The following is a 13,458-nucleotide window of genomic DNA, read 5'->3' as shown; positions in this document are numbered from 1 at the left end:
TTCTCATTGAAGACTTCACACTTACATTGGTAACCTCTTATTAAGAGTATTATGTCATCTCCACTTGACTTAATCAAGCTATTGGAATCATTAAAAGTTTAGCTTAATCTCCAACCACTCTGCAGAAAGTACTTTGGTATTATAGGAATGAGTTAGAAAATTAGTTTCCTAAGTGTTTCATGGAATCCTCATAACTTAGTTATCCCTTTAAACCAAGATCTTGGGATCTCCAGTCAACAAGGTAGGGTTATCATCATAAGGACTCTTACTCAGTAGGCTTAATCTCATTCCCTTCAATATGCAGTATACTTGATCTCTTGGTAAACATATAAAAATGGATCCACAAGTTCATACCAATAAGGTCAACTATTTATGGCATTATGTCTACGACTTACACGTTTAGACTTACCATTACATGTGACTTAGTATCTTTTCAAATTTAACTAGCCAACGATCGATTCATTTGATAGATACACATTGTCACTAACTAAGAAATACTCTTATGAAGCTATATGCTTCTCATTAACTTTATCTAACGCTTTATCGATTCCAAACAAGATTGAAGGATTTCTATCAAATTATTATACTAGTCAATCATATTTGCTAGTGGATTCCATACATGAGTATTCAATATCATCATTAAAGTATTGCATTGCATTCCAACTTTATGGATATTCTCCAATATTCCAATTGTTCTTGTATATACAAACAACCGTCATGATCAGCTTTTATCCCATTTATCCACTTTGGAGCTTTCATCCCATTTCATCCACTTCAGACTTAGTGTATATCATCGCATCACAATATCCTTCCAATGTCGTGGGATATCTTGTGGAATGTAATCCTAGGTCATGGTATTTCAAATACCTAAGGCCTCCTGTCAATGCCACTCAATAATCATGGCCTGTATTACTTGTGAATCTATTAAGTTTACTCGTAACAAAAGCATTATCCGATCGAGTGCAGATTGTAATATACATTAGAATGCCAATTACTTGTGAATATCTCAATTGTGACACGCTTTCACACTTATTTTGACGAAGTGTAGGCTTGTGATAATAGGATTTTTTTTTCCGAACTTTCCTCTAATACTTCAAATGTTTTAATCATTTTCTCAACATAATGAGATTAAGAAAGTACAATTCCTTCCGATATTCTAAAGATTTTATCTCTAGTATTACATCAGTCACACCCATGTCTTTCGTGTCGTAATACTTCGTAAGCATTTTCTTGGCATCATTTGGTGACTATTGCCCATCATCAATATATTGTCTATATACAAACACATAGGCATCTAGTGTATTTTTGTCACATTCATTTATTTTGAACTCATTTGACAACATCGTTTTGTCAAACTTTTGGTGCAAGGAGCTTGTTTCAGTTCATATAAGAACTCAACAAGTTTACAAACTTTGTGATTTTCACTTGGAGACACCTTCCAGTTGCTCCATGTATATCTCTTATTCTAACTCACCGTTTAGGAATCCCGTTTTCACATCTATTTGGTGAATCTCAGGGTTATGTATTGCCGCAGTTGCAAAGTAACCTTATCAAAGTGATTCTAGTCATGGATGAATATGTAAAGAAGTCAAATCCATCTTCCCGCCTATATCATTTGGCAACCAATCCAGCCTTATATTTGTTAACGGATCAATCAGGTTTTAATCCATTTACACCCTAAGGCTTATTTTCGGAAGGTATATCTATCAATTCCCATTTATAAATTTATGGAATCTATCTCACTATTGATAGCTTCTTTCCAATGTGGTGCTTCCGAAATAGACATTGCTTCTTCATTTTTTACCATATATGTTAGAAAATCCAGACAAAACGAAGTGAACGTTCTAGCCCTCTTACTACGCCTTGGTTCTTCCTTATTTGAAGATCCATTTGTAGTTTCATGTTCTTTTATTCAAACTTACATTTTTCACATTCTCAAAGAATATCACATTTCTTGACTCAATTATGGTACGCTTGTGTACATCCAATTTATGTACAAGGAAACAATATGCACTACTATTATTGGCGTATGTAATCAGTCGTTTTGGAACTAATCTTTATTTGTTTAGGCTTAGAAATCTCAACATTTACCAAACACCCCCACACTTTTAAGTGTTGGTAGGAAGAAGAATGACCTTTCCATAACTCATATGGAGTATCTTCCATTTTTTTTTTAGAGGTACAGGAAAGTATAACTTTAGCTAAGTTACCCCCATAATCCTTAAATTAGGGATATATATCCAAGGAGTAGTATTGCACCCACACTACTTGAACTTTTCATATAAGTTCTCAAATATTAATGTTAACCCCTATATTTTTGGGTTATTCTTGAACTTAGAGTTCATCAACTCTTTCATAGTTCAGTCTATTTATCACTTAGACAATATTCTTATCAAGTGCTTCGTGAAAGTCTAAATACTTTTAAACTAATGGTCGTCGATTCACACAAATAAAAATTATTTTCTATTCGACATTGTACTTCAATCGATCATATTAATTTGATCATCCAAATTAAATCAGGGTCATCACATAGACCAACAACGCTTTCAAAGCATATATCAACTTAAGTGGTTCCAAAATTGAAGTCAAATTCAACAATAAATAAGGCTAAGAAACTTCTCCTTATTCTCCATATTCACATTTGAATGAGTTAATCAATCATAGGTTGACAAGTTGTGTTCTCAAAGTCACAATCTTACAAAACGACCTCTAGAATATTTCATAATATCACAATTTGCATAACATGATTTTTATCCTTTACAAATAAATGTCATTTTACAATCATTATTTTCAAAGATATCCGGCACCACTGCCAACTATAGACACCATTTGTGCTCTATAAAATATTTTCACATTCCAATAATTGGGCAAGCAATTTTTACTTTAAATAATTAGGACAAAATCACATTTTGTCATACTCTTATGCAACAATAATTTTACATAAGTCATCTCATTTAATTTCATAGAATTATTTGAGGCTATCATCATAAATCAAGGTTACTATAATTTTCAAATCAATATCAGATGGACATATACCGTATATGAAATTTAGATATTGGATTTATACATACCGTATATACAACGTACCGTGTTTATGCACACCGTATATACAAATTACCATATTTACAGCTTATTATATATGCAGTTTACCGTATTTGCAATAGCATACTATATTTGCAATAACATACCATATTTGCACCAGCAAACCATATATGCAACAGCATACCGTATATGTATCAACATACCGTATTTTCAACTTAAATGCAACTTACCGTATATGCAACTTATCGTATATGCAGCTTACCGTATATGCATATACCATATTTACAAAGTGGTTGGTTCATCTAGCCATGACATGCACGTAAACAGATGTTAAGCCCATTTAAATTTCTTTCATAGAAATCTATCACTATATCATGACCATATGTCTTGCAACATTTTTACAGAAAATATGGACATATATATAATAGTCACCGGCCAAAACTTGTTTCATTGCATTTAAAATGAAAAGTCACATTATTCCAAACTTTTCCTCCCATGGCAGATACAAAATATACAATGAGACATCAAAACGTATTCCATAATTTCAATAGAGAGGAAATCAAAATCATGAATTGCATTAAAACATGTATTTAATAAATTTTTATTTCACATGCAATAATTTGGAGTCCCTACCACTTCCAAATCAATTTTTTCATTTCCAATTCGTGTATAATTCCATAGCAGTCATACGAGATGAAGCAATTCAAGATTTTTGGCCTTTTCCATCTTTCTAATGTGCCGAACACAATGTCAATATCTCTCTTCAATATACACATAACCATCCTGTAAAATATTTTTACGAACTAGAACCACATGCATTTTCTAATAGAAAGACAATTGCATGCCATTTAAAATACAGCCATCACTATTGGCTACCTTTTATCACCATATGGCCTCGTAACCATCGTTTTATATTTTATTATCAAATAGATAGATACGATGTAATTGCACCGCTTCGGTAACACATGAAAGGGACCCGTATTCAGCAATTAAAAGTCATCAAGACAAGGTAGCAAATTCATTCCAGTCGTCACCAACTAAATGTCTTCAAAGCATAATTTGAATAGACACTTATATATTCTTTCATCAATTAGCCATCGACTAATTCAAATTACATTCAGAGTTGAAAGGTCACCATTTTAATAAACTGAACCCCATCACTTTTCCAAAATTTAAACAATTTTTTTAAAGTTTATTCAACTGTAGCAATCGACTATTGAATTATACCAGATAAACATACCTCTATATCAGAATTTCCAATTGTTCAAAATATTATTCAACATACTGGAAACAAAAATATATTCCAGATTCTGATAGAACATAAAATGCACAACAAGCACCAAACTTCATCTTAAGATTGTTGACAAAATTACACCGATATTGTACATGTTATATTCACAAAAAACATTATGTTTATGCTCCACGAAATTGAAACATATTTTCATCTTATCGACAGGAATCGAGGAGATTAAACAACAGATTCTCTCATTTCTATCTTTATTTCAAACCTACATAAAACCAAAAGAAGGTTACTTTCTAAAATCAAGTATTAAAAAAGAAATCAGAAAGAATCAAGGTGAGATGCGAGTGATGCGATTGGTCGAGGCAAGTGTTGGACACTTTGTCCTTAAGATGAATTTGTCCCGTATTGGTGCTAACGATTTTCTGGTAATCATCTCCCAAAATACAACGACCATGCCGAGCCATAAAAATCTCCAAATGGCTTAGAACAATGAACTCGATTGGAGTTTCCTCTCTACCATAACCAGGACTTTGATACAAGTGTTTTATGCAAACTAAAGTGTAAGCATGAAATGGAATGATGTGGAACTATCTATTGACTTTCTTGAATGATAAAATCCAAATACATGGGTCTATATATAGTAGTTGAAAAATTTTGTCAAAAGACACAATCATACTAAGAGACATATCTCTTGGAATTCATAATTATTGGAAAATAATTATGCCAAATGTCATGACCATTCATATGAAAAGATATATTTTCATCCAATTATTTTCTAGAATATTTCACAATATTTTATACAATTTTTCAATAATTTCAAGTATTAAGCGGTTTACATTTGGCTTAATTTATCATTCACCAAATAACAAATTCCACTTAATAATAATTTAAAATTGGGCGCAACCAATTTTCGATACAAAATTCCAACAAAGTACACGTAATGTACTTTTTTTTTTTTTTTTAATTTCAAGACTTTTAGCAAAAAAAAAAAGGGTGTATAATTGCTTTTGGATTTTTCTTTTTGCTTTATTGAATTGGTAAAATTGTGGACAAATTTGTGATCCAAAAAAAAATCGAGTTAAAAATTAAATTTGATCATCTTATAATTGCAAAAAGCTTCTCATTTATCTTGTATTCAGTCTAATCCTCAGCTTCTAGGCTTTTCATTTACAAATTAATCCACATAAGCAACACTTTTTCGATTTGACAACCACAACTTGATACATCAAACCATGTATGTAGTCAGGCACTTCAGCATTCCGTCAATTTTTTTTATAGCCCGATGAACTAGATTAAAATTTGCAAAGTTCATTGTTGAAATTGGGCGAATTTTGAAGTTTAGTGATCCCGTGAATTTTTTTTGGTAAAGTTCAATGTCCATTTGTATTATTATCCCCATATTTTATGGTGCTTACAACTTTTTAAATACACATTTCATTATTTTAATCCCTACCACGCAAGGGCTAATTATGTAAGTTTGGGTTGTGATGGCCAAGAAACTTAAGAATGCAACCTCAAGCGCTATTGGTGTGAATGCTTGGGAACCTTATGTGAAAATTTCCCAAAATATTTGGGAATACAAATTTTCTCTTACACCTAATTAAAAATAATTATAACAAAAGAAATACAATGAAAAAAAGTAACTTTCAAGGAAAACTAAAGTGGTCAAAAGATATATTCTTAATTGAAAAATTACAAGCAAACGACTATAAAAACACACATTTACAGAATTTAAACCACATCAAATGATAGGGCTGGGGCCTTCATTACCAACTAATAATTCCCCCACATTGTTTTTCCTTTTTCTCAAATTCAAAAAATACATATAAAAATAGAAATAATTGCATTTCATCACCCCTGAGACACACCATAATTAATTTACTGTGTGATGAAATTGAACTTCCATTTTTTTTTCTTCTCAATTCTAGAATTGCACATGAGAGGATGCAAAAAGAGGATTATTCATACTTGTAGATGAACCCTTTTTCCTGGAAAACAAATCTCCCACAAGAGGAATTATTGGTTTCACTTTCTTTTTCATAACTTTTCCTTCCCTCTTCCTCCCTGTAAACAATTTTTCCTTTTCCTCAGCAATACTCAGAATTTGAGCTAAGCTTTGTGAAGTTTCTGCTGATCTTGATGAAGCCACCGCTGCTGTTGCCGCCTTGGCAGCCATATCCGCCTCGGCCTTTGCTAGTTTTGACATGTTCTTGTGCAACTCAGCATTCAATGAAGCCAGTGCCACCTCAGTTTCGGACTCTCTTTCTTTGAGTAAATTCAGTTCTGTTTTCGTTTCTTCAAGCTCGGATTCGAGCTTTTTTACAGTATCGACAAGCGAGTTTTCATTGCTGTAAATGGAATCTTGCGGACTGGGCGAGGATTTCCATGAAGGTTCTTGGAGATTTTGTGGGGTTGGTGAAAAATATGGGGTTTCTTGCCTCGGAAACGTGAAAGGCTTTGGTGAATAGATTTCTCCAGCCAGGAATTTCTCGCCAAAAATGGCGACCGCCTCTTTTACCGAGCGAAAGGGGCGTGAACTATCGACCTTAGAAAGGAAATCCATGGTCGCAACCGGCTTCTCATGGCAGTCGAAATCAGTTTGGGGTTCCATATTGTGTAAAAAAGGGAGAATACGGTAAAATATAGGAAGATGATAGGTTTGGTTTCAGTTAGTTTTCTTTGCTTTCAAGTCAAAACTTCATAGAGAGGTGGGGTGGGTGGTATATATACATACAAATTTATATGTCGTTTGAAGCTTAAGCCACAAAAGATTTTGGGGTTGTACCGAGGTAGACAGCTGAACTACCAGACAACCTTCGATAGAATCGAGCATAAGAGTAGTTATCATTAAAAGCCAGTAGTTAACTGTGCAATGCAACAGTCAAGTACTTAGAGCCTGTTTGAGGGTGATTTTATCCCTCAAAAAATTGATTTTTTGATTGTTATTTTACTATTTCGGTCGTCATATTTAACTTCCTATCCACAATGGACCTCACTTTTCTTCTAACGATCAAAAAAATTAATTTTCAAAATTACTTTTAAATAAGCTCTTATTTTTGAGAATTTTGTTTTATCTCATTAATTATAATAAATTCATAATTCTTGATTTGGAAGCTGGGTCATGCTCCTGCCAACCGCCTTCTGATAGCTTAGACCCTAAAAAGTTTGAAAATTCATGGGAGGACGGGTTTTCACCTAAATGTCAAGTCTAGGGTATCGTGACTAGTAATTAAGTGGATTAAAGTTCAAGAATTTTACTAAAAAAAGTTAAACTCTGACCTTAAGGGTCCCCCACCACCCATATTCTGGAGTATCGTGAGGGAGGTAAATCGCAGGTTATGCCTCCAAAGGTACAGGATGGAAGGCTGCTTGTACACTTGCACTTACCCAAGAGTCAAATCCATATTTCAGGATTCAAACCCTCGACGCAGCAGCCTCAAGTAAAGCTGGATTTCTCCACCTTCCCCTTTTACTACTTAGAGATGTGCCCTGGGTGCAAAAAAAAGTTCAAGAATTTTGCTATTTTTACATAAAATGGTATATAAGTAATAATCGAAAATGATGTGAAGAAAAAAGATTAGATTAAAAGTTGAATATGTTTTAAACTAACAAATAGTAGAGTGTTATATGACGTTATGTAATTCCTCATATAAATCTTGATGTACATGTAAGATCAAAAGATCAAATATCGTTTCTTCAAATACTAATCATTGAAAGTCAATTTTTATTCTACACTAAGCATCAAATTAAATTAATGTAGTTATCAATTAATGACTTGACAATTGAATTGAAAATTAAAAAATCTATACTCAACTCTATCTAACACAATCAACGCTTGAAGATATTATAAAAGATTTACGAGATTATAGTTAGAAATTTCAATTTCCCTTAGGTCAATTAACGCCCCCATTTGGCCCACTTTAAAATTCATCAATTTAATTTAAAATTTTCTCTCTTCTATTGTCAACCAAACAATTTTGAATAAAATAATATTTAACACAAATCAAAACTTTTTATTTTTTTACAACCATTCATTTAACAAAAAAAAAAAAAACACTATTCTCCTAATTATAAATCCAAATAATGGGGGCCAAACGGGGGCAACAATTACTTAATTCCATATCCTATGATCCCTTTTTTATGCATGTTAATAATCGAATTAACTAGTTCTAATCAGTGAGCTCACTTAAATCAAATCAGCCATATTCACACACCCAAATTTACTATGTGTCTAATAAAATTCCAACATACATAAATACAGAAATTCATTTAAGATAGTATAAACGAGTGAGTTACCCAAATGGTCACTGATTTTTGTAAAATGTTTCCACGAGGTCAATAAACTTTAAAAATCAGCCAATTTATTACTGAACTTTGTAAAAAATTTCCTTAAGATCATTGAATTTTTTTAAAAAAAATTCCCAAGGTCACTAAATTTAGTGACCCCTGGTAACTTTTTGCAAAGTTCAGTGACCCCGTAAAAATCTTTTGCAAAGTTCAATGATTAATTAAATGATTTTTAAAGTCAGTGACTCCGTTGAAACTTTTTTCAAAGTTCAATGACCATTTGGATAATTCACTCTAGTATAAACTATAAGAGTATGTTTTGATATGTTATCAAAACCTATGTCACTTATTGTACAAGCTAGCTAAACAAATATATCACCTCTCGGTATCAATATTGTTCCTAAATTTATTAATTTGTGCTTGAGAAATTGAATTTAATTATGCACAAAATAAGCAACTAACATGCATAAAATTGGCATGAAAACTTTGAACTAAAATAATATTAGTAACTCATGTTATATCGTTTATCTCGACAATTAAACAATTAGTCACAATCCCGGAATATCTAATAAAAGGTAAACATCATCATCGAGTTCAATTACAATGAAAAGAGAAAAGAAATCCTGACAATTGTTATTCTTCGCCTCGAGTTCCAACTATGATTTTTCAACTTTTGTTGATTAGTGCGGATTTCTCTTCTAATTTATGATATTCCGCCTTCAAATTTCGAATCCTAGCCACAATTCTAGAGAACCTAAAGATGAAATTATGACTTTGTTTGATTCCCATTTTTTTTAAAATACATTTTTTTCTCTTTTTTTTTTTTCAACCACACATTTTTCATTAAAATAATATTATACGTAAATAAAAAACTTTTCCTTATTTTTTAATTATACATTTTCCATCAATCTAATATTATAAAATACATTTTTTTCATAAAAATGGGACTCAAACATCCTCTATGTATTTTGCCACAGGAATGTGTCTTCCTTTAAAAATGAATGGAAGAAACTATTTATAAGATGAATGGGTTGAAAATCGAACCATATAATGTCAAATTAGGAGAAGAATATTCTCGGCCTCATTTGGCCTATGCAATTGCACCTAAGAGAAAGGGTCCGATCGTGTAACTTTTGTGGCTCCTGGTTCTTCTGCAGGGACCTTTGTGATCGCAATGGTCAACCTTTTTTCATTCCCCGTAGAATTCAGGCCCTCAACTATAATATCAAGAAATATATTATTATTTAAACAATTTACAATATATATAGAATGATCTCCTAAGCTCCGGCATTTAGTTTATGTTAAGTACTGATGACATAACACACCACTTAATTGATAAATAAATTAATGGTAGGTCCCAATGGCGAACGCAGACATTTTAAAATAATGGGACACAATTAAATTTGTAAAAAATACAGATTTACATTAATACAAATATCACTATATTTGTCATCCTTTTTATTTTCAGCATCATTTTCATCACTTTTATCTTGAATATTCCTTTCATTAACATTGTGATCATTAAAAAGAGAGAGAGAGAGAGAGAGAGCATATTTACGTTGAAATTATTTTTCCATCATAATTAATTTAAGTGAAAAATACAAAAATAACAGCAATTCTGATTGTTAAATTATCAAATGCATTCCAATTCAAACAAAGACAAAAAATCACAACAAGAATCCATTACCAGAAAATCATCAAAATAAGATAGAATTTGGAGCACTTAAATGGATCCTTAATTTCATTTCTTAAGAAAAAACAAAAGAAATCATAAAAAAGAAATAATTTTTCGAAAATTGAGGCATATAACTTTTGATTAAGGAATCTCTAAAAAATTAAAACTTCTTTCAAAGTTTTCAGATTTTCCGGGCCGGAGATCTTTTGCTACAAATCTGTTTTCCTTTAAAAAAAAAATAAATAAATAAAAGTATATATATATATATATATATATATATATATATTTGGTGGGTCCACCAAAGGTAGGTCCAATGTATTTAATAATTCATTAATTAAATGATGTATCATGTCACCGGTATTTAACATAAATTAAGTACTGATACTTAGGAGATCATTATATATATATATATATATATATATTTTTTTTTTTTTTTTTTTTTTTAAATTTTTAAAAAAAATGAACATGTAACTAGGTTAGGTTGGTTCGGTCAACAAACGGTTTGAAACTCAGGGGCAGACCATTAAGTGTTGAGCTGGGTCGATCGTCCTGACTAAATTTTCAAAAGCACAAACCTTAGATTGTGCTTTTTTAAATTTAAATTTTCGGATTTTTTTTGACATCTTTCAGAGTTTATTTTAACTCGTTTTTTGTATTATACCCATTGAATCATAATTCTGCGTTCGCTCCTAATTAGGATTGGATTTTGTTGTTTTAGCAGGTCCACGTTGGCACCAACAATGTAGCATGACTCGTTAGGATTTTATATTTTTGTTTTTTTACAGTTCTTAATTTTTAAAATCTATTTAAATAAAATTTATTTAAATGCCTGTCATATATGTTCTGAGTTTTTTCAAAATTTTACAAAAGATATGAGCCCTCGTTTGACCCTAATTATTTCAACATTTTAATATGCAAAATAGCTTCTTCTTTTTTTTGGAGAATGGATAGTTGAAAACGAAGAATTTTTTTTCAATTTACGTGTAATAGTGTTTTATGGAAAATTATGTTGTTGAAATTAAGAGAAGAAAAATAAAAAATAAATTAATGGGGCCAAACGGGAGCTCAAAAAGTAAAAAAATGCATTTTGAGTTTTACGTTGTAAGTTTATATTTATTTTCAAAAATGTATTTTTAAAATGTAAAATCAAACATATTTTAATTATTTTACAAAACTGAAAATTAAAAACAATCTGAAAAAAATGCACGCTTACTTTTTAATAATTGTTTTCTCCTTCATGAACCATATTTCAATTTTATACAAACACTTCACTCCCTCTCTTTTTATTCTTACTGATTGTATGGTCCAATCATATCATAAAGCTTCAACGATGGCGAAAAATTCCCCCTTCTCTCTCTTACGCAGGCTTTTGCATGTAATTACACTTCTCTCCGTCTGCTTCCTTCTCCTCCACTGCATTTCCGCCTCCTCCGCCACCAAACAACCCCACTTTGAGGGGTTCGATGCCGATGAAGATGATGAGTTTGTCATAGAACCGAATGACGTTGGACCTGTCCGGTCCCGTGCGCCCCCTATCTCTCTTTCTGAACCCACCTCGGAATCCCATCATGAAAACCCGAATCCAAAGCCCGACACCCAAATTTTGTCCCCGGTTTCAGATCCGAATTCAAATTCGAAGCCCGCTTCCACGTCGTTTGATTATTGGGACGAGGATGAGTTTGAAGGGATTCCACAAGATTTGCCCCCCGAAAATATTGTTACTAAGGAATCTGCTACCGGGTCGAAATTTGATTTGAGTTCTGACCCGGAAAAGCCCGATTCGGGGAAAGACGTGAAATCTGAAGTTTCGGATGTTATGTCTGTTATGAATCTGATGTTGTCATATTCTATTGAAATTGTATGTGTTATATTTTTTATTGTTTTCGCTATTAATTATTTAACGGGGAAAAGGGTCAACGAGAACTTGGCGTTAGCATGGGCGCGTAAGTTTGCCACTAAGGATTCAATTTTCGAAAAGAATTTTAGCTTGTTGGGTGTGGGGGAGACTGAAGATTCTCCAATTTTGTTGAAGGAAGGGAATAATGTATTTAAGTTTTATGCAAGTGGGAGGAGATTTTGCTCGGGTTTGCTGGCAACAATGGAACTCAAGAGCCGGCACGATTTGATTTCAAGACTGTATAATATGGTGGTGCAATGTAAAGATGAAATCACATTTGAGGTGTATATGAATGATGATGCGATGGATCATGTGATTTTTGCCTTGGCAAGGAAGAAGTTGGCAAAAATAATGCAGAAGGAGGTGAGGGACTTGCAGCGGTTTGCAGTGCTGGTGGCACCGCCAAGTGGGAGGAAGTGGGTGGCGGAGGAGTTGCAGGTGGTCTCTGAATCCAAGGAGGTTGCTGGGGATTTAATTACTGACATTGTACTAGATCAGGTACTGGCTTCGATCTGGCTTATATACACGCACACATAGTTGTTTCAATTGTAGTATATCTTGAATGCTCATCGAATGATTCTAGCCATTTGTTTTGGGTTCTAATTAGCTACATTTTGTGCATTTATGATTATAATGAGCTGGAAGTGAAATTTTTGTGCACTCGAGAAATGGGAATTTTATGGAATTATAAGGGTATAGCTAATCAAGGAAAAGAATAATGAATTTTTGTGTTTTTTTGTATTTATCTTTTTAGTTCTTTATGATAGTCAATGTTGGTTTGATTAATTGATTTTGGTGTTTGTTATACTGATCCTTTACCTGGTTGGAAAAAAGTTGGCATATTCTAATAGACTCGAGCCTTAAGAATCATAGTTCTTTCTTTTGTTGTGGCATATGATCTGAAGGATTGATGTTGTTTGGGGGATTGAAGTACGTCAGGAAATTGTTTCAAGTTTGGTATTTATTGCGACTCAGCACATTGAATTTGCAATTGTTTAGGGAACAGCGTAATTATTGAAAAAGTACATTTTTTACTAAATTGAATGTGCTAGAACAAGTTTGCATACATACACCTGTCTATTGATTGCAGTTATCAAAATTCTGCTCAGAAACTTAATGCATCGGTTAGTCTTTAAAGTAATTTTTTTGGTCTTTCTTCTTTTACATTCTTCTTTTGGGGTTGGATTTGATCTCTATCACAAGGTTTGGCAATAAAAATCATTTTAGTTGCTTAGTAGAACTTTGGTAGATATTTAGCTTTACACAAGCTATCGGCATTTCTTTTAACTTCCGTTTCCGCAGCTTCTAAAGATT

General features: G+C 32.4%; 2 protein-coding genes across 2 annotated transcripts in view; one reads left to right on the top strand and one right to left on the bottom strand.

The window, feature by feature from the left end:
• Positions 1–5,947: 5,947 nt before the first annotated feature.
• On the bottom strand, positions 5,948–6,967 carry LOC111410933 (WEB family protein At1g75720-like). The gene has a single exon (XM_023041526.1). It carries the CDS (start codon positions 6,894–6,896, stop codon positions 6,210–6,212), a length of 687 nt encoding a protein of 228 aa, XP_022897294.1. The 5' UTR covers positions 6,897–6,967; the 3' UTR covers positions 5,948–6,209.
• A 4,553-nt stretch (positions 6,968–11,520) lies between these two features.
• Positions 11,521–13,458, top strand: part of LOC111409826 (uncharacterized protein At5g49945-like) — an 8,578-nt gene continuing 6,640 nt past the window's right edge. Inside the window, exon 1 of the mRNA XM_023039901.1 lies at positions 11,521–12,642. Coding sequence (XP_022895669.1) covers positions 11,548–12,642 — 1,095 coding nt within the window. The 5' untranslated portion in view covers positions 11,521–11,547. The remainder of the gene's footprint in view (positions 12,643–13,458) is intronic.

This window comes from Olea europaea, chromosome 15 (assembly GCF_002742605.1).
Source record: "Olea europaea var. sylvestris chromosome 15, O_europaea_v1, whole genome shotgun sequence".
NCBI lineage: Eukaryota > Viridiplantae > Streptophyta > Magnoliopsida > Lamiales > Oleaceae > Olea > Olea europaea.
The sequence above is the reverse complement of the archived record's forward strand: the minus strand, read 5'-3'. Positions and strand labels throughout refer to the sequence as shown.

Coding starts and splice junctions, on each gene's coding strand:
- LOC111410933 (XM_023041526.1), bottom strand. CDS start 6,896: ATGGAACCCCAAACTGATTTCGACTGCCATGAGAAGCCGGTTGCGACC.